This window comes from Euprymna scolopes, chromosome 3 (assembly GCF_053919585.1).
Source record: "Euprymna scolopes isolate OS-2025 chromosome 3, ASM5391958v1, whole genome shotgun sequence".
Classification (NCBI taxonomy): Eukaryota; Metazoa; Mollusca; class Cephalopoda; order Sepiida; family Sepiolidae; genus Euprymna; species Euprymna scolopes.
Genome location: NC_136484.1, coordinates 195,233,525 through 195,259,568, shown reverse-complemented (window position 1 = coordinate 195,259,568; position 26,044 = coordinate 195,233,525). Strand labels below are relative to the sequence as shown.

The window sequence follows — 26,044 nt, the reverse complement described above, 5'->3', positions numbered from 1 at the left end:
GACAGTGGTTTCAGCTAGACGGGTGTTTTTTGTGAAAGATTGGCGAGGGGGACCAAAGATTAGAGCTCAGACGAGCACTTGCCATGGAAATAACGATAAAACAAAGACAGGCTCGCAACGTCTCTTCTGTGGGAGAGAGGTTGCAGGGAAGAGAAAAGAGCATCCCCCACTAGGCTACGTAGTCTATTTTGCACTCTAAGGCAGGATAGGTTGTTTTTAGCAGCTCCTGCTCAGATATGGTTCCATCCTATCCCAGACATAATGTTGCTAGTCTCAGTCTTTTCTACAAATACTATTATGGCATGTGTTCTTCAGAATTGTCTGATCTATTCCTGCTTCCTTTCTTCCAGCTCGTTTGTCTTGTTGATCAAGTGGTCTCCATTAATTCACTGTTTTGATACTTCATTATAATACAGCTTTCTGTTCCAGCCATTTTTTGTTTCCAAGAACTACATACAAACTTGTGGAACTCCCTTTTTACTGACTGCTTTCCTCTTTCTTATAAACTTGATTGTTTCAAGGCTAAAGTCAATAGGCATCTCCTGCAATAATTATTTTTCATTCTTGTTAGCTCTTTATATCAAGTGGCTTCATGCTTTCTCTGGAGCGATTCCCATAAAAAAAATAATTTGATGTGAATGTAGGTAAAAATATATTAGTGCATTCTGGGAGTGTGAGACAATGTATATGCTTCCTTTATCAATATGTAAATATGTGTGTGGGTAAATTAAACATAATTGAACTGCACGGCAATCACGGCCATAGAAGAATGCGACAAAACAAATCTGTTTAGGCATTAAAAGTAGTTTTATGTTTACGTTATATATTATTAAAATTTTTTATTTTTTCTCACGTTCACCCCAAACAAGGCATATCGCCACTTGAACGTAAAGGACTACTATTTGGGGCCATGCTTAGAGAAGATGAACAAGATATTGGTTTAAGTTTTATTTAAACATATGCATATCAGTACAGTCAGAGAAGCAGGCAGCAGGAAGGGAATTCCAAAGACTAACTGTTCGAAGGAAGAAACTATTAGAGCAGAAAGCTTTCTGGCATTTAGGGACCTCAACAGTGATGGGGTGAGATTTTGTTGTTTGTCGATGTAGAATAATCAAAAGAACTGTGTTAGTCAATAACACACAACAACAACAACAACAATAATAATAATAGCAGCAACACTTACCAAGGGTTCAGCTCATGCACAAGACAGACATCAGATTGAGCTGGACTGAGGGCTTGTATTTATGTACAAGCATATCCAATCAGGTGATTCAGCCAATCACAATCCAAGGAATAGACTGGCCCATGTGTGCACAATGGAATCTCCCATTGTGCCATAAATAGTTCTCTTCTTTCATGAGAAGTAACTTTAGTCTTTGTCAAGTTATCCACAACTTGAACGCTGACCGAAAGTCCACTACACAATCCAACATGGCGCTACGAACAGGATTCGAGACAGAAGATTGGGAAGACTATTTCCTTAAAGCAGGCATTGCAGCCGATTCCGCCAAGAGCTACGCTGCAACTTTTGTGAAGGAAAAACTGAGGAAAGAAAACCTTCAAGTAATGGATCGAGCCATGCTAAGAGAATTGGGAATCACAACAATGGGAGAAGCTCTGTCTATCCTTCGACAAGCCAAGGAGCCCGCTACCCAGACCACCTATGCTAAGGCACCAGCTGCCAGGCCTCCCCAACTTCATCTCGAAATGACCCCTCAACAATTCAGAAAATTTCGGATTGACTGGGAAGTATTCACCAGAATAACGGACATGCCAACTTCTCAGGCCAATACCCAGTTATACAGTTGCGCTGATGAATCCGTTCAAAACGCAATCATAAATACGTACCCTAAGTTCTTCACCACCAACCCAGACAAGCTGCTAGAGATGACAGAAGCATTGGTAACTCAAAAATCAAATCCCATGGTCCATCGGATGACATTTGCAGCTATATCACAGCATGAAGATGAACCCATCCAACAATACCTTGTTCGTCTTAGGTCCACGGCCATAGACTGTAATTTTTCATGCCCCAACTGCGATCACGACCTGTCCGACATTTACATCAAGGACCAATTTATCAAAGGGATATCGAATGATACGCTTCAGACCGATCTACTGGCAAAAGCCGGGTTGCTAAAAACTCTCAACCAAAATATTTGTCATGCTGAGGCATTTGAGTCTGCACTACGGGACCAAACCGCAATGACTGATACCTCAGACATAGCTACAGTCCGGATGTCAATGTATCGCAAAAAAAAAAACACAGTGCTGTACGAACTAGCAGAGGCAATATTCGCACTAGCTCTACTGCTACTCACAACGATAACATTGCTGATAAAGAACCCCGTCAAACCTGCATAGGTTGCGGTAGTCACCAACACGGTACTCCAAGGACAAGTGCCCGCCATTTAACATGTCCGGCATGGAATCAAATGTGCAACACTTGTGGGAAACTTAACCATTTCTCAGCAGTGTGCCGGACAAAGAAATATCGCCCGGCAGTGATAAAGAGTTTTGAAGACCAAGAAGCTCCCATGAATACACTCATGGCCCATATCACATTCGATCAAATGAGGGGCACCATTATGACTACAGAAGGTGATCTGTTAACTGAAATAAATGCATCAGTAATCCCATTCTCACCAAAACCAGATCCCAGACGACCTGTCAATATCCCTAGGAGTTGTAGTACAACGCTAAAGGTTTTTCCCGACAGTGGTGCCGCCATTTGTCTTGGGGGACCAAAGCATTTAATCAAAATGGGCCTCACAGAGATTAGTCTTATCCAATCAAGAAAGATCATACGAACAGTTGGAGGTTTCACACTCATGTGTCAGGGTTGGCTACCAGTTGAGTTTGTGGTCAGAGGGAAAACAACTAAACAAGCCCTCTACATATGCAAGGGCATACAACGGCTTTATCTCAGCAGAGCAGCCTGCATCGATGTGGGAATATTGCACAAACATTTTCCAAACCCTTTAGCAGACGTACATGAAGAGGTAGACACCAAGTCTAAAAAGTGTGTAGATCAATTGCCAAATCGCCCCAAAAACCTCCCTTTTCCCGCAACAGAAGATAACATAGGCAAACTTAAGAGCTGGCTCCTAGAAAAGTTTGCCAAAACGACATTCAACAAAGATGGGATATTTCCAGCCATGTCTGGCCCAGCTGCCCACATTCACCTCAAAGAGGGAGCAATCCCTAAAGCCAGGCATAACCCAATTCCTGTACCCTTCCACTTCAAGGAACCAGTAAGACAAGCCCTTTGGAAGGATGTAGAAAAAGGTATCATAGCTCCAGTACCCGTGAGTATGCCTACTGATTGGTGCAGTACTATGGTAATAACTGCCAAAAAGAATGGTAATCCAAGGAGAACAATAGATTACCAACACCTTAACTCTCAATGCAAGCGAGAAACCCACCATACTGGGTCGCCATTCCAGTTGGCACTGCAAGTGCCACCTAGAACAAAGAAAACAGTTCTAGACGCTGTTGATGGATACCATTCGATTCTCTTAGACAAAGAATCTCAACCATTAACCACCTTCATAACTGAGTGGGGAAGATACATGTATCTTAGGATGCCTCAAGGATATGTCGCATCTGGGGATGCTTACACTCACAGATACGATGAGATAATAAAAGATATCCCACGCAAGGTGAAGATAGTAGACGATACCCTGCTATATGACTCTAGCATTGAGGGAGCCTTTTATCATACCTTCGATTTTCTGCTCCAATGTGCTAAGAATGGAATTGTGCTCAACACCGACAAATTCCAATTCTGTCAGGATGTCGTACAATTTGGAGGCCTCCAGATAACTTCTTCAGGAGTGACCCCTTCTGAATCCATGATACAAGCGATACAGGATTTTCCAGTCCCAAGGACAATTACTGATGCCAGATCATGGTTTGGGCTTGTCAACCAAGTAGCCTGGGCATATTCACTGGGTCCAGTTATGGTGCCTTTTCGGGACCTCGTCAAACAAAACTCCAAATTTGCTTGGAATCAAAACCTTGAAGACGTATTCAAAGATTCCAAGCGAGTTATAATTCACCTAGTCCAGAAGGGGGTAGCAACATTTGACAAAGACAGAGCAACTTGCCTTGCTCCAGATTGGAGCAAAGAAGGAATGGGCTTCCTACTCCTACAAAAACATTGCCAATGTACCATGGAAAAAGCCCCAATCTGCTGTTCCGAAGGTTGGCATCTGATATATGCCGGCAGCAGATTTTGCACGGATGCTGAGCGCAGATACGCACCAATAGAGGGTGAGGCAGCAGCAATAGCATGGGCATTGGAGAAATGCCGTATGTTCGTCATGGGTTCTCCAAACATCATAGTGGTCACAGACCATGAACCGCTGAAGGAGATATTTGGCGATCGTGATCTGAGCAAGATCCAAAACCCCCGGCTCTTTAGACTAAAGGAAAAGACCCTGAGATACAGATTTACCAGACAGCATTGCCCCGGGAAGTGGCACAGAGGCCCTGATGCAGTTTCCCGCCACCCAGTGGCGATGGTGCAAGCCCTCCTCGATATATTTCCAACAAAACCCTCTCAAATGGATATACTGGAGTCGAACAACATAAGCAACATAACAGAGTCAACAGCCTTAATAGCAACATTTGCAGACAGCAGTAATATAGCCATGATATCACCAGACCTAATTCGTTCAGCAGGTCGTTGCGATCAACAATATAACAAATTAATAGACACAATACAGCAAGGCTTCCCAAAAACACGTAATCTCACTGCGCCTGAAATCCGTGAGTATTGGGAGGTGAGGCACCGCCTTAGCACTGACAATGGTCTAGTATTGTTGGATCGAAGGATTGTCATCCCCAAAACACAACGAAAAAAGGTCCTACACTACCTGCATTCTGCACACCAAGGAGTAGTCGGCATGAAAGCACGTGCCAACGAATCGGTGTACTGGCCAGGGATGGATGCATCAATCCGCAGTATTAGGGCGAATTGCATGGTATGCTCAACCATCGCACCTAGTCAACCAAGGGAGCCTATCATTCTAACACGATCCCCAGAGTGGCCATTCCAACAAATCGTCATGGATATTTTTTATATTGGAGATCACACATACCTTGCCTGCGCAGATAGGCTAACTGGTTGGCTAATTTTATACCGCCTAGAATCAGGTCACACTACTACAACCAAATTGATGTCCATATGCCGACAACTGTTCCAAACATATGGTGCCCCAGAAGAACTCAGCACCGATGGCGGCCCACCTTTCACTTCCAGCACGTTCCAAGAATTTCTGAAAACATGGTGTGTTAGGCACAGATTATCTTCTGTTGCGTATCCCCAATCCAATGGCAGGGCAGAGCTCGCAGTAAAAACTGCAAAGAGGATTGTGAAAGGAAACACAGGCCCCCACGGTTCCTTGGACAATGACAGTGTTGCCCGGGCCATCTTGCAGTATCGGAATACCCCAATCCAAAGCATTGGCCTATCACCGGCCCAATTATTACTTCACCGTCGACTACGTGACTCCATCCCATCACAGCCAATCCTCTACAAGCCTCATCCTGAATGGGTGTCAGCGGCACAACATCGCGAGGAAATGCTCCACCACCGCAATGCAAAAATAGTGGAAAGATACAATAAATATACCCACAACCTTCCACCATTACAAGCTGGTGACACTGTAGCCATCCAAAATCCAGTCAATCGCAGATGGAACACAACGGGCAAAATCATCAGTTCCCTACCAGATCGACAATACTGAATCAGGGTTAACGGATCCTGAAGGATCACACTTAGGAACCGCCGTTTCCTCAGAAAATGCGAACTTAAGCCTACACCAACCCCAATTCCAAGTGCAGCACTAGGACCAACAATTCCCTCAAGCGATACTACATTCTTGCATATCCCACTATCTCCCTGTAATAGCACATACACAGCAACCAAACCCCAACAACAAACCACACATATATCCCCACGCTTTCGATCAAGGATTCCCCGAGCTCTTTCTAGGTTACTACCACACAACAAACTAGGCCTGAAAGAGAGATACACCTCTCACACAACCCAGCCTACTCGTGGGGGGGGGGAGATGTAGAATAATCAAAAGAACTGTGTTAGTCAATAACACACAACAACAACAACAACAATAATAATAATAGCAGCAACACTTACCAAGGGTTCAGCTCATGCACAAGACAGACATCAGATTGAGCTGGACTGAGGGCTTGTATTCATGTACAAGCATATCCAATCAGGTGATTCAGCCAATCACAATCCAAGGAATAGACTGGCCCATGTGTGCACAATGGAATCTCCCATTGTGCCATAAATAGTTCTCCTCTTTCATGAGAAGTAACTTTAGTCTTTGTCCATCTTGACTACGACTTTATCGTTCGAGTTACATGGTTAAAAATTTGTTGGTTCGTATATTGTTATATTGTTAATATTTTGTTATCACCTTGTTAAATTTGTTATTGCTTATCTTCTTCTTCCCCCGGCACCACTTTTTCAATTACCGGACTCTTTTTTTTCATTTTTTTTTGGACTGTTATCTTTCTCTCCTCTTGTTATACGCCGGCCATGGCATCTGCCAGCTGTGTGCCGACGGTTGAGGTGAAGGAAGATGAGGCATCAGGTGGATGGACAAAACCACCAAAAGTAAAAATTGACGTGGCAAAATTTGTCGAAGACGCAAAGAAATGCGTTAAATTTACGACAGAAACTGGTATTAAGTTGGAACAACCGCGATTACAGGAGTTTGCTAAGAGGACTATTTCTCTATTTGTAATAGACCGCAAAACAAAAAAATTAATAAGATCAACGAAAGACGTTGTCACCAAATTAATTGCATCAGCAGGTTTAAGAGCTGAGCGAATTACAAAATGTAAAGGATACAACACATGGGCAGCTCTTTTTAAGACGGAAGACGAATGCATAGCTATGACAAAAAAAGAAATCATTACCAATGAGTACGTTCTGAGGATGGAATATTTAGGAAGGCGAAGAACTACAGTGTCCATTTTTGAAGTTCCAGGTGCTGTCCCCGGGGAATACCTAGCCGCTTTCTTACTTAAGTTTGGGGACATAACCGGAATAGAGGAGGACCATTATAATGGAGTATGGACCTTTGACATTCTGCTTAACGCGGAAGCATTTTTACGTATACCATACTACCTGGAGGCTGGTGTAGAGAAGCTGCCAATTGTGGTTGCAGGCAGAAGACCAGCATGTTGGATATGTGGGGAAGTCGGCCATCTCACTTACACATGCCCCAAAAGGAAGCCAGCTGTAAAAATTATCCCTACAAATGACCGGAAAATAGGTTATGTAGAACCTAAGGACAATTCCCAGACACCAGCAGAAGAGAAAAACGAAATCACACCTGAAGAGTTTGAAAAGACTTTTAATTCAGAGAAACAATCCCCCAAAAAGAAGGACAACTGGACACTCATCCCTCTTTCAAAAAAATCCCCACCCAAGACTTATGCTAAGTCCCTCTCTAAAGAAGAGAAAATTGAAATTAGAACAAGTAAGGACCCAGGGGGCAATAAATTCAAAACCCTACTTAAACTAAAAGAGACTCTTGATGAGAAAAGGAGAAAATCTGAGGAGAAAGAGTTCCCTGAATCCCTTTTCCCTGAAAAACCGACCTCAAAAGAAAAGCAAATCCCTCGCAAAGCCCCCCCCCCTTACTAAAGCTTCTCTGCCCCATAGAGACACCAAAATGACATCTCTAGGTTCTCCCTCCAAAAAGACCCCCAAACCGTCACCATTCTGCTCGCCAAACAACACGCCCAAGAACACCCCTCCCCCTTCTCCAATGAAAACAGACATGCCCCCTCCTCCCCCCTCAGATAAGAAAAGACATAGAAGCCCCTCTGTAGAGACTGAATCAAGGAAAAAAAAACAACCCTTCTTTAATGGGAAGGATGTGTGCAAGATCACGGCGGAAGTAGAGAACATAATGAAGTCCCATAGCAGGAAAGAATACAGAAACCTCCTCGCTTTCAAATCATACCAAAAAAAAGACATTACTAACTCTGAAAATTTTAAAACAAACCATATACTAACAGTTGTCAGGAAACGCGAGGAGGCCAAAGGACTATGGACTATGCTGGAGGAAGCAAACTCTGCTTTCAACCTTTATCCTCCAGCAGCCTATTTCAACGACAACGACTTAATCGAAATTAGAAAACGATGTGTTGGACGGGTCCCCATCAAACTCCATCCTTCACTTTATAGGGCAGTTAAACTAACCTTCCCCCTAGACATCGGCGGTCTGTCCCCTGACGGGTCTATCACCACTGAGATGACCACTGGATCATTGGGGACAGCTGTCGGTGTCTTGACACCGTCTATGTTTGATTAGGTTTCTCAACCCTAAGTAACTCAAGATGGCTTCCTTAAGATTAGCTAGTTTAAATGTCCGAGGGTTGAGGGACGCCTCTCGTAAACTTCGAGTTGCACGCGACCTTCAACGCCTTGGTGTGGATATTTGTTGTATACAGGAAACTCACTTCATTCCTAGTGATTATCAGGGTGTGCTCCTTAGAGACTTTCAGCTCTATTCAGCACATTATGATACCCATGCAAGGGGGGTTACCTGGCTAGTTAAACGCACTCTTGATGCGTCGTGTGACCCTATTTATGCAGATCCAGAGGGAAGATTGCTCGTTCTAGATGTTACCGTAAAGGATGTGGCATTTCGTTTTATTGGGGTTTATGCGCCCAATAACCATACTGAGCTAGTTTCCTTTTTTCGGCGAATCGAGCCTTTCATGAATTCGTCTCGACGGTTAGTTTTAGCGGGAGACTGGAACGCGGTCCTGGATCCCGAGTTAGATCGCGGGGTTAATACCAGAAGGGATACTAATCAGAACCGGGATGCTAAAGCGTTTCGAGACTTTGTCGACAATTTTGATCTTGTCGATAAATTTCGGAACGAAAAACCCAGGGATTTAGCATGGACTTGGACAGGTAGACGCGGCTCCGATTCGGTGCAACTTTCGAGTTACATCGATCGGTTCTTAGTTAGGAGAGTCGACTTAGGGCTTTTAGACTGTCCAAGTTTTCATAGTATAGTTTATTCGGACCACAGGCTTGTCCGGGTTCGAGTAAACTTAGATAGTGTTAAACCTAGGATGGCTAGTTACTGGAAGTTCAACACGTCGTTGTTCGATGTGAAGGACTTCCGGGAACAGCTTCTACTAACAATACAGAGGGAATTGACGGGGGCTATCATCGGGAATAAGTGGTGGGGCAACCTTAAAAAAGTCATTAGGTCCTTCGCTGCTGATTTTAGTCGCCGGCTCAAACGTAGTTCTAGAGCAGCGAAAGCGGCGCTAGAAGATAGATTAGAAAGGGCGGTGGAGGAGGGGGATAGTACTAGCTATACTGTAGTTAAGGCTGAACTGGACTCCTTGGATAACAGGGAGGACCAGGGAGTATTAGTTAAGGCTAGATTAAAAAGAGCGCCAAACGAGGCAACAAACATGGCCGCGTCATTGCGTGCGGAGGAGTTTCGACGTTCTGCAGATCGACACATCGCCAGTGTCACATTGCCGGACGGACGAACCGTAACTTCAAACGACGGAATCTTGGAGGGTTTTCGGACTCATTTTCAGGAACTTTTTACCAAGGAGCCCGGTCTGACTATTGAACAGTTTGACACCTATTTAGCTGACTTTTCTCGCCTGGAGGCGACCGAAGCAGCTAGGTGTGAAGGTAGCATAAAAGAGGAAGAAGTCATTGAGGCCTTGAAACAGGTCGGGCTAGACAGGACCCCTGGGATAGATGGTCTGCCCTACGAGGTGTATTTGAGGCTGTCGCCCATTTTTATCCCTTTGTTGACCGTACTTTTTAACTCCTGGTTTAGGAACGGGTGCATACCTCAGTACTTTACCAGGGGGATCATTAAATTGTTACGCAAAGATAAAAATGGAGGGGATGGGATAGGTAATTTCCGGCCCTTAACGATGTTAAACACAGAGTTAAAGATTTTGGCCAAGATCTTAGCAAATCGTCTGCAGATTGTCTTACACCGTCTAATAAGTCCCGAACAGACTTGTTCTGTTAAGGGCCGGACGATTCAAGACAATTTGCACACGATACGCTTGATCGTAGAAAAAGTCGACACAGAAGCCGCGCTGATCAACTTAGATCAGTCCAAAGCATTCGACAGAGTAGACCATCGTTACCTAAAGGCTGTTCTTCGCTCGGCTGGGTTTGGTCCCCAGTTTCGCTCTTGGATTTGCCTCTTGTATGCCAACCCTGGTGCTATGGTAGAAGTGAATGGGGTGAGGTCGAAACCCTTCATGTTAACAAGATCGATCCGTCAAGGTTGTCCGTTATCCCCAATGTTATATGTGCTGGCGCTTGAGCCATATTTGCGCCACCTTCGGGTGAATCCGGTCCTTCGCGGGATTACTTTGCCAGGTGGCTCTACCCCGGTAAAGTATACCGCCTATGCTGACGACGTGACTGTGCTTGTAACGAGCAGTGCCGAGATTAGAGTCGTTGACATAGAAACAAGTCTGTATGCCAAGGTCACAGGGGCCATAATTAACTACGTTAAGTCTATTGGCTTACGTATCGGTGCCTGGAGGGGTATGCCCCTTCAGGAACCCTTTGGTTGGACTGATGGGCCATGCAAGCTACTCGGCGTCTGGTTTGGCCCCGGTCTCCAGCTGGAGAAAAATTGGTCGGAGGTATTGGAAGCGGTCAAGGTCGCATCTCATTTGTGGGCCTTGAGAAATCTGTCTTTGAAGGGTCGGGCGGAGGTATGCAATTCTCATATCTACCCTCTGATCCTTTACCGTCTATCAGTACTTCCACTCCCGGAGACCACACTAGTTGATCTGGTGCGTGCTCTTTTTGCATTCTTATGGCGCGGAAAGCAAGCCATGGTTACTCGGGAGGTCTGTTACCTGCATCCGTCTGAAGGCGGTCTGGGTATGCCTAGTGTGCAAATACGTAGACACACTCTTAGGCTGATATACCTGGATCGAATGTGTACACCAAGTGAGGGAAACGGTGTCTTCTGGATAGAAGACACTAAGAAAGCCTTTCAGGCTTTGGAGAGTGTGCATTCGGCTGAGGGGGAGGCACACAAGTTGTTCCGAAACGAGTGCCCTTTCTATCGCGAGTGTCGGCAGGCCTTGAGATTTCTTCTACAGGTCCAAGAAAGCCTCTCTGACACCCAGCTGTTGTCTCGCAAGGCGCTATATCGGGCCTTAGTGAGGGGATCCGTTCGAGACGAAAAGATTGAGGAGTTCGGTTTTACGAAGGAGGAGCACCGCTTAATATGGCCTTGGGCGCCTGGGTCGAGCTGCTTCGATAATTACGAGGCATCACTCACCTGGCTGGTAATACGAAATGCCCTCTGGGTCGGCAAAAGACTTTACGCAGCGGGTTTTACGGAGACACCCAATTGTGTCCGATGCGGAGAATGGGAGGAAGACCTTGATCATGCTTTCTTCCACTGCGCCATTGTTCGACCATTGTGTGAGTTAGTTGAAGGCTTCACGGTTCGCATGTTGAGCGGGCGGTTTTTTGTGCTGGAGTCGGTTTCCCCGTGCTGCAACTGGGCACCGACCATGAAGAAAGAAGAACGCTATGTTTTTCTGTGTTTACTAGCAGTTATGAGAGGCTTGATTTGGACGACGCGACAGAAGGAGGTTTACGGAGGTGAGACCTTCACTGCTCCCCAGCTTGTCCTCATTTTCAAATATCGATTGAAAATGCGAATTAAGCTGGAGAAGGTGAAACTCACTCCTGTGAATTTCAAGGACAGGTGGGTGAAAGTTTCGTGATTGTGTAAAGTGAATGGAGCTAATCTTGAATTTCTTTTTTGAGTGGCTTAGGTTTTTTTAAGGATTTTGGGTAACTTGATCAAACATAGACATGCATCGGACCTCCTAGAGTAGGCTAGTTAGGCATTTTTGTTCGATTTTTAACTTAGCTAGGGTATGCATGCTATCATCGCCCCAATCCCCTTTTTTTTGGTTTTCCCTGTCCCAGCGTCCCTTCTTTTTTTTTTTTTTTTTTTTTTTTTTTTTCTCCTCCCACTTTTGGTTCGATAACCCCCAATCCCGGCCCCTTAGGTGACGGATAAACTGTTTTGCCAGAGATGTGGGCCATTTTTGTTGTGTTTGTATAAAGTCAGTTTTCGTGGGACCTACATCTTTTCGACTGGCAAAACTTTTTATCCGCCACAATTAGTAGTGAGGGGGTTCTTTTTACTAACCACCTTTTAGCATTGTATATTTTTCATCCAATTTTGTAAATAAGATTTTTATCCCCCCCCCCCACATCATGTATATATATTTGTAACTTTCGGGTTTTAAGTAGGATGTCCACAGAGTGATTCTGGTATTTTGGTGAAAGAGTCTAGTTAAGTTAACGTTATGTTAGTTGGGTCAACATTAACCCCCACCCCCCTTTTTCGGCCTTGTGCCACATTTTTATTTGTGTAATTTTATTTTATCAAATAAAATAAATATTAACTTTAGTCTTTGTCAAGTTATCCACAACTTGAACGCTGACCGAAAGTCCACTACACAATCCAACAGTCGAGGGTATGTATGTTGAGAGGGCACGAGTGCAACGAGTTCATTAAACACATTCCATTAAAATAATGAGGAATCAAAAAGAAACCAAAGCAAAACAAAATGGCCGCCGAATTTGAACTGATGTCATTTTCATCTAACAATGAAACTCGAGTTTTGATAAAATTTGTTCATAACATAAATTTAACAAAACAACATAAAAATATTTTTAATACCTAAACATATTTTTTCTTGCATTCTTCCATGGCTGCATTAAGCAGGTATTAAGCAAAAATATGTGCATTTGCGCATACAACAATGGCCACCACTTATAACATAAAGAATTATATTGAAAAATGTGATCTTCATTTTCAGCACACCCGAAAACCTATAGAAAACAAGTTTTTTAAAGTAAGTTTTATACTGGTCTACCAGGCCACAATTACCAAATAAACACCACCCACCAAAAAATAACAGAGCCCTCCCCCCCCCCCTCAAAAAAAAAAGGTGACTATAAAGTGAGTTTTCATTTTATGTTAAATTAATATAGAAAAGTGATCCCTCACTTTTTGAGATTCTAATTTTTTCATATCTTGGGAACTACTCGTTTCCTAGAATTTTAAACATTATTTCTGGTAATTTTAAAGGATTTTTTGAGGGTGGAAAGACACTGTACCTTTACCAATATTTCAATCATAGTCATTTGTTTTCCTAGTTTTGCATATGAATTACAAAATGTCTGATATTTCCCCATCACCTACAATCGCTGTATCAACTTGCTTTCTTGAATTCACAATAATTCTAATGTCATTTCAGGGATCATCAGTTGCTTACCATAAAACATTGTTTCTGAGATATATATATATATATATTAGTGGCCTGGCAAGACCACAGGGGAGACAACAGAAGCAGCAAAACTAAAGCTGGCCTGGTAGGACACTATACATACAAATGTAGGCAAATTTGGGCATATTTTATTGGTTTGAAAATGCAGGTTCTTTTTTGCCAATTGTTATAAAATTTTAACCAGAGAATAGTATTATAATCTTCAAAAAGCCTGAAAATTTTTATGTAGTTTCGTCCCATAGAACCAAAGATATGAGTATTTCAATATTCAATTTGGCTACAAGTATAGATATATCTATATATATCAATTTGTCTTCCTGACTGTTTGTTTGTTTACAATTTGATTAATATATATGAAAGGTCAATTACTTTACTCTTCCATTTATTTTTATATATAGTACTAGCAGGAGTACCTGGCGTTACCCAGGTATGTTAAGGTGTGTGTGTGTTGGGAGTAAATCAAAGCAAAACGGAAAATAAAAAATAAGCGAACGTAATAACCCTGTTTAAATATAATCGAAAAAACAAAAAAAAAACAGTGAACATGATGCAAAATAAAAAAATCTGAAAAACAAAAAAAAATGGCATAAATAACCCTGTTAAAATGTTAAAACTTTTAAAAATCTGAAAAAAAAAAAAAAAGAAGAACCCAGTTTAATTTGTTAATCTCAATAAGTTTCTAGAGTGAAAAAATAATTCCGTGTAAACAGAAAAATGTTTTCTTTTCTTCTTTTTAAAATATACAAACAAAAAAAAAAACACTTATGAATAAACTGAAAAGATTTCATTTGTTTGTTTTTATTATTCTTCAAACGGCTTTACAAAATTTTTTTTACCTTTCCGGTAATTGAAACTTAAGCCACACTTTTAAAAATAAAAAAACCCACCACCCCTTAAAAAAAAAAATATTGAAAAAAGTCAGTTGAAAAAGTGCCTTAAAAAAACCCAAAAAACAACAGACGCAAGTCATGCACGTATTAATATTTATAAACGTTATCTTTCAAGGTTACAAAATCGTAAGTCGTCGTAGTCCAGTGGGTACAATAATATGCAAAATACATTTTCTTCTTATTCACATTTCAGGTTCGAGCCTGTCTATGTCGCTAATTTTTATTTTTATTTTGTGGTTGCTCGCTGCTATTTTTATTGAAACAAGTTGTTTTTATTTATTTATTTAGGGGTGGGGAGTCTTTCCAGTGCTCAATATCCAGAAAATAGTTTCTTCTCTTTGTATCCCTTCTGCCGAAATATCTTGTGGAGAGGGTATCACACTTTTTTTGTTTGTAGTTTGCTTGTTTGTTTTTTTTTGGGGGGGGGGCGATTACATTTACATGTTTTTATTTGTTCCTTTATTTTTTAAATTATTGTGGGAGTATCGACGTTGCCCATGATGAAAACGATTAATATCCTTAGGTGTGTTCCAAATGGTACTTCATGTCGACCGAGGCAACGCCAGGTACCCATGCTAGTATATATATAGATAGATATACCACATCTTTCCGCAATTTTATAAGTTCGAAATCTCGGCGACTATTGATCAGAATTTAACAAATGAAGGTTCGTTTGAAAGTTAATCACCTGAATTGTGTAGTGGGCTATTAAAATTGCTTGTTTCCTGGGATTTTAACTGTTGTTTTTGTTTTCATCACCCTCGAAAATCTATAATAATGGTAATTCTAAAGGATTTTTTGTGGGTGGAAAGATACTGCACCTTTACCAATGTTTCAATCATAGTTTTGCATATGAATTACAAAATATCTGATATTTTCCCAAAACCTCTACCCTTGATGGAGGGGAGACTTAAACTTGCTGCTATGATTTCAAATGGTCTGAAATAACAGAAAGGAGAGACTTGATTCCAAATATTTCTCATATGTTATATCTCCCCTCTTTGATTTTCATACATAAAGTAAATTTCACAGTGTATAAGGATTATTTGGAAATATTCATAATCGTACCCTATTTCCAAAATATAACATATGAGAAATATTTGGAATCAAGTCTCCCCTTGCTGTTATTTCAGATCATTTGAAACCAAAGCAGCAAGTTTTAGTCTCCCCTCCATCAAGGCCAGAGGTTTTGGGGAATGTGTGTGTGTGTGTGTGTGTGTGTGTGTGTGTGTGTGTGTGTGTGTGTGTGTGTGATTCTTTCTACAACATTCTCACAGGCTTTTTACGTCAATGTTATCTGTTTTCAATATTTATGAAATTTCTTCTTTTCCCCCAGTTTTTATTTTACTAAGTGTGTGATGCCATGATTTTAAATATTTTCTTTTTTGTGGTTGAAATAATTGCATTAAGAAAGTTTCATAAATCAAAAAGATGAATTCAATTTTTATTTGAAATTTTTGTCATTTTTGACTTGAATGAAAATCTTTGCTGTTGTTGAATACATTCCAAATCTTGTGAAATGTGTAGCTGTCAACGAAAAAGAACCAAAAATATGTTTTTAAACAATTGAAACAACAAATTTATTGTTTAGGGAGGGGGTACAGTTATTTCCCTTGGAATTTCTTGGACAACATTTGATAATGTGCTGTCATGACTGGAATTTTCTTTCCTTGTATATGTTTCACCACACAAGTTCAAATTTTTTTTTACTAATTATTATTATTTTCTAATAATAATTATTTACTACTAATTATTATTATCTAATAATTATAATATAAAATATTATAAAATAATTATAATTATCTAATAATAATTACTACTAATTATTATTATCTAATAATTATAATATAAAATATTATAAAATAATTATAATTATCTAATAATAATTATTTACTACTAATTATTATTATCCAATAATTATAATATAAAATATTATAAAATAATTATAATTATCTAATAATAATTATTTACTACTAATTATTATTATCTAATAATTATAATATAAAATATTATAAAATAATTATAATTATCTAATAATAATTATTTACTAATAATTATTATTATCATTCAGAATACAATCTTCAGAAATAGATGCACACTGCACAATTCTCATTAGATTGTTGAAGCTAAGTCTAATCAGTATCAGATGAATGATCATTTAGGAATATCAGGAACCGTATGATCTACTCGACTTGGATATTCATGCGGCTAAAGGCTGCTTGTGAATTTAAGATTCTTTAGAAATTTCTTCCTTCAGAGAAAGCTGGTTCAGCCCACTCAAATTGAATACCACTTAAAATGTTTATATTTCAAGTAGTGTAGTTTGCTTGAAGCATTGTCTAGTCTTTATATAAAAGTAATTTAAGGCAGTATAATGGAGAAGTGTAACGTATAGATACAAGCTAAAGAAAATTAAGATATATAATGATGGAGCAAGCTATACAGATTCACCTTTTAATACAATATAGCACAAGTAGAGATATTATAATGCAATGTTATAAAAGTGTATAAAAATATAATTAAAAGTACATATATATATTGCATGAGCCTTTTCTAGTCTCACACAAAAACATGCATTCACATTTCAAGCCATATTACTTGTCATATACATACGTGCACACACAAACATACGCGCCCACGTCCACACACGTACATATATTCACGTTCACGTACATACACTCACATTCACATGTATACACACACACACTAACGTACACACATGTACTCACACACGAGCACACGTACGCACAGATGGACGACATCACTTCCTTTCAAAGGAAATCCGCACATGCGCAAAAGACCACTGGAAACAAGTATAAAAGCAAGAGATAAGCTGTTTCCAGTCTTTTCAGACCAGCCTCCTAGCTGGACGGTCTACGGACCGACAGCGTGCCTTTTTGGCATGCGCGCGCACACGTGTACCTCATGCCACTTGCTACTATGTGGGACAAAAAGCTAACAGTACGCACACTTTATACGCTTTTTATCTCCATGAACTGGATTGACTTTCTTACCCTATCTCTCCTTCTTGGTCCATCAACACAGACATGTGCACAACTCTCTACTGAGTTTAACCCTCTCTTTCTACAGGCCGGCTTGCCACTTCGCATTTCTCTATTGTATTCCCCTTTCCTTCCACGCGCGTAATCGTCAACGGCCGAATGAACACGTGTACACCCAAGACTTTCATTTCTCAACAGAAAATAAACAACATGTTTATTTTATTCCAGCATTTGAGTTCTTTGTTTCCTTCATTCAATTCGTTTCATTATTTTTTCTTGTAGCGAGTTAGGGTATTTATATCCTGGTCCGCAACAATATATATATATAGCACTAGCAGGTGGGGGTAAGCTTTGCGCAGTCGTAAAATATGCTTAAATATGATATTTTACTTTGTCCAGATTTCGTACATATTATTAAAGAGTTATGATTTCAAAAGTTTAAAAAAAAATGTATTTGGGTGCCATCAGCTAGAATCGAAACCGACAGAAAAATTGTAGCATTCAAAGTTGGTGATGTTACCACTGTACCAACATGACACACATATGAACTGATTAAAAATAAACTAATATGAATTTACAAAATGTATAACAACTTTTTTAATTTTGACCCCTTAAAAACTATTTTAACCAGCTAAAGACCCATAAAAGTACAGTCCATAAAAAATCCAATCATTTGAGGCCCTTAGCACCGGTCTGTGACTTTTAGTTTTGGAAAAGATAGAGTTTGAAAATATGAAGATAGACAGACAGACGGACATAGTGAGTTTTATAAATTAGATTAAAAAAGATGAATTTGCATAGCTCATTTCACTGTGTCTGTCCGTTACATCTCTGCATTGCATTAGCTTCCATAAATATACGTTATATAACTAAGTCAGGAATAGGTCACTTTGGAAGTATATTTTTTTATTTTATTTTATATACTTTTATAACATTGTATTATATCTCTACTTGTATCAGTTTTATCTCATGGAAATTCTGTTTATTATGATATTTCGGGAAAATTTCCTTCTTCAGATATGTGTTTCACTTAGATTGATCAACACATATCTAAAGAAAAGAAATTTTCTTAAAATCTTATAACAAACAGAATTTCTATCAGACTAAACTGATGCAAGTAGATATATTATTTTTATGTTATAAAAGTGTTTATGAAATAATTAAAAGTACACATATATATTGTATTAAAAAAAAAAGGTGAATTTGCATAGCTCATTTCACTGTGTGTATTCATTCCACCTCTGCATTGCATTACTTTCCATAAATTACCATTATATAAATTTATTTTAATTCAGCAATAAATCCTTTTGGAAGCCAATTTCTGAAAGCCACCTTAAACATGCCAGCATGTAAACTGATTATGCTGATGATGATGATGACTGCCTTTTTCTGGCTTGTTATTCAAATTATATGAATGCTTCATCCACTATCCCTCATCGGAACATGGCTTTTAATAAGCCTGACAACTACTTCATCAGATCGTTTCCAAATCTCTTTCAGGCTTGACCTATAGGGTATATTTTAATGATAGCAGTTGCATAGACTATCAGAAGAGAGCAATACAAAATAACTTATTCATTGCTGATGTATCTTTTCCTATCTCGAATCTTGACAACATGTGTCATCTCTTATTGTAGCTGAGACGTTAATATATTTGTTTATTAGTTTTTAAGTTTGTGGTTTTCCATTTATATCTCAGACTGTGTATTACATTATATGTTTCCTAACTTCCTTTTATGTCTACCAGAGGATTTAAACAGTGACAGGAAGTTGAAAAGAAAACAGCAATTGTGACTTCCTTCCAAGGATTACGAAGTCAAATTTGGCAAAATGCATCTGCTTGAATATGAGGTGGTCATGTAGGTGCTGTCTTTTTCTACATTGCAGCTGCAAATGTTAGTTTTGTTTGTAGTTATTCAAATCACAAAAGATTTTGTGTCATACTTTGTGAAAATCTTCCAAATAAAAAGTGCAACTTCATTATATTTTTATTTTTGACAACACAAAATGCTTTAACCAACTTGTTTTATAGAGAACCTTTCCCATGCAAAAAAAAAAATAAAACACAAAAAAAAAATAATTTCTAATTTTTTTTTTAATCCAAATCTTTTTGGTCATTTTTCAGTTCATCTCGACTGTCGTCCACACCACTTACTTTCTCGATGACTACAATTCCAAATGCAAATCTTTCAAGGTTATCCATATCAACAGAAAATCAGAACGAGGCTGATATTCAGTTTCTGACTGCAGAAAATCAACAATCTGAAAAAATGAAACAGCATAATGTGATAAAGAAGCCGTTTTTTGAAAAGGGTAGTTTTATCTTTTATCAACTTTTAATTTTTATTTTTTGAAGATGACAGATTTGTGTGCCTAAAAGGATTTCAGTATTTTTGACTCCAAATATTTTTTAAATATTTTATTCATATTTTTTTAATATTTCATTTAATTTTATTTAATATTTTATTTAATATTTTTTTAAATATCCTCATACAATGGATATTGATACTTGATGATCTTTTAATTTTGTAATTGAAAAATTTTTAACTAAAAAATAAAAATTTAATTGCATTTATTTAAAAGTAAATATTTTATGGTTTTCTGCTTTAGCATCTTTGATTTCAATTAATAATCGAGTAATAGTAAATAAAAAAATTTCTAATATGTAAATTATGTTGAGACAAGAAACACATTTGTATTGGAGATGGATATATTTGCTGATGACACCGCACATTATAATAAACACAAAGGAAAAAAGAATGGATGCATATCCAAGGCAAAGGCTGAAACCTTAGAATATGATATTCAGTCCGTAGTAGAATGGGGTTGAAAATGGATGGTAGCACTAACAATGGATGCTAAAACTGAGCTTCTTTCCTTTAACAATTACAGAAAATCTTCTCAACCAAAGATTACCGTGACTAATAACATCCTAACTGTGAGCTCATCGTTCAAACTCTTTGACTTAACATTCACAAGCAACATGAATTGGAACAAATACATTGAAGATATTGCCAAGGCTTCTGCAAAGAAGGTGGGCTCTCCCTACCATACTAGAAAACTAGTCACATCTGACAGTATCCTATATCTTTACAAAGCCACAATTCGTCCATGCATGGAATATTCTTATTATTGCCACATCTGGGTTGGTGCATCCACCACTAGTCCCTCCCTCTTAGACAAGGTCCCAAAAAGTTTCCACACTAACTTATCTCCAATCCCTGCCCCATCGCCGAAATGTTGCATCCTAATGCATGTTTTTCAAGTATTTTAATAGTATGTGTTCTGATGAACTCATAGCACTTGTGCCTCCTTGATGTAAATACCCCAGGTTAAACTGGCAAGCAACAAAATCCCGCTCATTCATTATAGAGGTCCTTATATCCCTGAAATTTTCCTCCCTTGAATTGCTAGACTTTGGAATTCTCTTCATGTTTCCTGCTCCCTAACTGTACTAATATGCAGAAATTTAAATGTAATGTGAACAAATATTTTGCTGCTCAGTTTCTTACATAGTGCCTCTGTAGACATGGTTCCAAATAGTAGCTCTTTACATTCAAGTGGCAATATGCCTTGTTTGAGGTGAACAAGTGTTATAAAAAAAATATATACTCAAGAATTTGTAGCATAATTTTATTAATATAGACATTAATCTAACATGTAAAATTAGTTGGATTTCCCATTGTTAAATCACCTGAGTATTGATAAATAATTGGTTCTGTCTAACCTGTAAATTGAGTCAATTTTCAATCTATATCCTTTGCATAAAAAAAAATCATTCAATTTCATCTATTACAAAATCAATCCAATAAGAAATTTTACTGTAAACATCAATTTTTTTGTGGATACTCGACAGACATGATTGTCCAATGAAATCGTTCGGTTTATTAACATTCTTGCTTTCTTAACATTGCAAATGGTGTTGTAATTCACTGGATAGGTTTTCACTTTTCTTCTTTCTTCTAATCATTTGTTCAGATGTCAGACATTTTATAATATTATGCAAACTCTCCATTTCTCACAATTCAGTGGGTTAGCAGTAGTGTTGTGCCGATGAATCGGAATCGGAATCGGGAATCGGTTAAATCGGTAATTTTCGGGGAATCGGAATCGGCATCGGAATCGGAAAAATTTGTGTATAATTTCCGATTCCAAAATCGATTCTTTGAATATTTTTCAAAAGTTAATTTTCAATTGCTTGTACCGATTATAAATATTTATTTCTTTTAAACTATTAGTAAAACTAAACTCTATAGATCTACGTACTCGTTATAGAATGAAGTTCTCATAACAAAATCACGTAATTTCATTAAATAGTTTTTGTTTTACGCTCCCTTGACTAATCATCGCAGTTTTTTTAGGAAGATTCCGAATTTCCCAAATCGTTTTTACGGCATAAAATAAAAACTATTTGATGAAATTACGTGATTTTTTTTTATGAGAACTTCATTCCATAACGAGTACGTAGAATATATATATTTTTTTATTTTTCGTTTTTTAACATAGTGTAAACTGCACAAGCACCCTTTTTTAATACGTGAAGACAGTTTAGAGCTTCATCCTAGATCTAAAAATAATTTGGTTTTTAGTGGGTTTACAAATATCGTCCAAAAGTAGAATTTCAATGAGGGGGGACTTTTAAATGTAAATATAATTTCTTTTTCAATCTGAAAAATTTCTAAATGTTTTCTCTTTATCTATTTTATCCAGACTTTGATAAATTCATTGTGAGATATTCATGTATATTTTTAACTTTTCCGAAACCCGAGAAAAATGCGACGGTGTCAGACAATGTGGCTCCAGGAAAATAAAATAAAACTCTATTCGTTTGAAATCTTTTCATATTAAACTCCTTGAGAAATTTGGCAAGTGGGTGTGAAAAAGTATTGTTGTCGAAACCAACGGCATCGAAGGTGTTAATTACCCCATAATACTTTCAACTCAACTTTTGAGTGAGATTGGCGGGCTTCAGCGAGGCCTCCATGATATATATATCTCACGGAGGCCTCGGCTTCAGACGGCATTGGCGCCGTCGTAGCAATCCTTAAGTACTGGAAGCATATTTCAAATTAAATCAAAGGCCAAGCCTTTTCACAAGTTTGCCCATTCCTTGTTGGTCCCCCCCCCAATTTATCGGAGAGGCACTATAGTTTTCAGTGGTGTTTGTCAGTTTGTCCGTTCGTTCGTCCGGATGATTCCTGGATAACCGTCCATTACTTTTTTCTGAAATTTTGCCACAAGTTGTACTCCAATACGTAGATGTGCATAACATCGAGTTTTTTTTTTAAGAAAACTCTCGTTGCTCCCCCAGGGGCTGAAAAGGGGTCAAAAATGCCCAAAATGGCAAAAATGACACTTTTGGCCCCATAACTTTTTTCCCGTCCATTAGATTTTACTGAAACTTGTCCAAAATGTGAAGGCAATTGTTGCAAATGTAAATTCAGTATCGCTGACCCTGGCAAAACTCTGGTTTGCGCCCCCCGGGAACTTTTAGGGCTAAAAACCACCCCTTTTTTTAGGCTCTTTTTTTCATATTTGTCTAAAATGTGATTATGTATCTCTATTTAGTGTTTTTGTATGGTGCTGAACTCAAATTTACATGTCTTAAGGCCTGAAACATAGCCGTTTGTCCATTTTTACAAGTAATAAGCTCCCCCATGGGGGCAAAAGAGGTAAAAAAAATACCTCAAAATGACTCTAAATAGACAAAATTGACATATTTTTCAGAATAACTTTTCATCCATTCATTAGATTTTTCTGAAACTTGGCAAAACCATGGGCATACCTGATATACACCTGATGGAAGTATCACTGACCCTGGGAAAAATCAGAGTCCCAAGCCCTGGAGGTTTTAGGGCTAATATTGGGTGTGGAGCAAAAGTTGAACTTAGTCATTTTTCTGAAAACTTTTGAAAATTTTTTTTCACTCAAAATTGTTTTTTTATCAGTTATGTATCACTTTTTTTATCACTTTATTCGATTCCCCCTCCTCACATAGAGGGGGACCATGCATGCACGGCTTGTTATATTTGTCAATACCGATTGCCGAGTGAGGGAGCAGCAAACATACCGACAAAACCCAACACTTTTATATTCTACTTTTCATTTAATTAGCAATAATGTTTGATATTATTTTTCTGGGCAAAATATTTCTTTAATTTTAGACAATTCTTTCGCTACTTTGAAAATAAACTGCATTCTTCTAAAGGTTACCTAGCGAATTTTCGCAAAGTTTCAATTTTTGTTTTGTTTATTTTACGCATATAAAATAAGTTTAAATCTTCTTTAGTTTTACTAATAGTTTAAAAGAAAGAAATATTTATAATCGGTACAAACAATTGAAAATGAACTTTTTAAAAATATTAAAAGAATCGATTTGGGAATCGGAAATTAGGCACAAATTTTTCCGATTCCAATACCGATTCCGATACCCCCAAAATTACCGATTTATCCGATTCCCGATTCCGATTAATCGACACAACACTAATATAAAACGATTAGGAATTTAAAATAGACGGTCAGTTTCACAAATAAATATAACGTAACATGAGCTGTAGTGTGTTACCAATTTTAAATTATGTGCGCTTATTGGGGATAGGGTGTCTACTTTTTAAGCGATTACACATGGTTTTACAATGTTGCAAACCGAACTTAATTTAGTGGGAAACACTTTAGTTAATATCCATAAAGAATTAGGATGGCCAGAAATGATGATCATTTTACGTTAAATTTATATTCGAAACTGATCTTACACTCTAAATTCTAAATGATCGCTTTTCTTTCCGCCAATTAAAAAAATGTTCTAACACGTAATCTATAAAAGTAATATTTCATTTTGGAATAGGGATTTAGCTGTGAGAGAAAGCACAGAAAGCTCATGCAATCTCACGTTAAAAATGGTTTTCATAATAGTAATATTATTATTTAGAAATTCGTTCGTAACAATGAGATGTGGCTTTGCTAAGTGGCGTTGTTAAATATATTGTTCTTACATAGTTTTCTTATTTTGCCTACCAATCTTCGAATATTTTCCACTATTCATGTAAGTAGCATGTTATACAGTAAATACGAACTGGTACAATATAGCTTTGTTTTAAAATCAAAATAAATGTTTTGTTGTGTTACAATTTTTAATCAATTACAAGGCAAACATTTGAGATAAAATATACGCGGACATTAACCAGGGGTTTATGTAATAATTTGAAAATTTACGAAAAAACAAACAAAAAAATCTCTAATTAAATATGTATAAATTTTACAAGAATCGGAATCGGAATCGGGAATCGGATCGGAATCGGAAATTTTGAACGGAATCGGAATCGGGAAAAATTTTGGCATCGTCCCATCACTAGTTAGAAGTTTTCAGTGCAGTTCTATCAATTCACTTGTTTCCTAGTTTTCCTTGGCTGACCAACCTTCCTGCGATTTAGGATATTCATATTTCTGTAATGGTTTGTAAGGAGAATAAAATAAACTAAATAATAAACTGAAACATAAATTCGCAATCATAATTATTAGGAATTTAAATTAAAAATAAAAAAAAGTATATGAATACTATACCTGAGCAATGAAAACCATTGTTTGATTATTTTAGCATCCTAAATTTTCTCTTGCAAAATATACTTATTTCTGCTTTGTCAAAGCTAGTTATCCCCCCCAGATTATTTACTAATAAGTTGTCCGATGGAAATGTATTTCTACATGAAGAGATTTCATTGGTTAATAAGCTTCAGTTTATTTGTTTATATCACAAGAAAATAGTTTGTCACAAAATGTAACCGATACAACTTCATTTTTTTCTGTGAAATTTAAGGACACAGATCATGCATAATGATGTAGCTTGAAACCACTTATTATTTATTAATTTAGCTACCAATAACAGTTTGGAGTGTGATTTTGCAAAGCGTCAATTACATATAAGAATAGTTTAGTATAAAAAAAAAAAACAAGACTTTATAATTAAATGTGAAATCAATTTAAATTATAAATTATCCGTCTGCCTGCTTCCCACCTGACTACAACTTGGATGTCTTAAAGTCCAATGTTAACAAATTCCTAATGAACCGCCCCCTTAAGTAAACACTTCATCAAATCTCCACACTAATGTACTGTACTTGCAATAACCCTTATCTCTGAGTGGCTTCCTGGACTTGATAAGTGGTGACCACCATGTAAAAAAAAAAAAAAAAAAAAAAAAGGCAATACCAAATTGGAAAAGCTAGTTTAAAAAAAATGTATTTCATCTTCTGCTTTTTTTTTTTTTTTTAGTTTCAGGTGAAAATGAAAATATTTTGTGGTCATCAGCTTCTGCACAACACACGAACGTGAAAACCCTAAGTCCAAATTGTCAACTTCCATGGAGTCTTCCCCAGGGTCGAGAATTGACACAACTCCCTTGCACTTCACAAACAAGTGAGTTGCTTATATGAATATTTCATTTGTCTACCTTAGTAGCAAATAGTACCTTAGCTAAATATGTGTTGACACAAGTTTTCTAATCAAGGTGTGTGTGTGTGTGTGTGTGTGTGTGTGTGTGTGTGAGAGAGAGAGTGAGTGAGTTTGACCAAGTGTATATATGTTAGAGTTGCACAGTGTATCATTTTAATTTTGATATTGGATTCATTTTGTTTTTCATACCTCGGTTTTCAGTTTGTATTTTTAAGTAATTTTTTCTTAAGAAGCCATTCATTGTTTTTTTGTGATTTTTTTTTTTATTATTTCATGTCTCATTGAATTATTTCAATATGGAGGTGATAAACTTTATAA

The 26,044-nt window shown here is 37.8% G+C and overlaps 1 protein-coding gene across 4 annotated transcripts in view; it reads left to right on the top strand.

The window, feature by feature from the left end:
• Positions 1 to 26,044, top strand: part of LOC145260562 (uncharacterized) — a 131,788-nt gene that overhangs the window by 77,406 nt on the left and 28,338 nt on the right. For all 4 annotated transcript variants that reach the window (XM_080118818.1, XM_080118835.1, XM_080118811.1 and 1 more), the window contains 2 exons: positions 19,404 to 19,591; positions 25,547 to 25,690. In XM_080118818.1, coding sequence (XP_079974944.1) covers positions 19,404 to 19,591; positions 25,547 to 25,690 — 332 coding nt within the window. The remainder of the gene's footprint in view (positions 1 to 19,403; positions 19,592 to 25,546; positions 25,691 to 26,044) is intronic.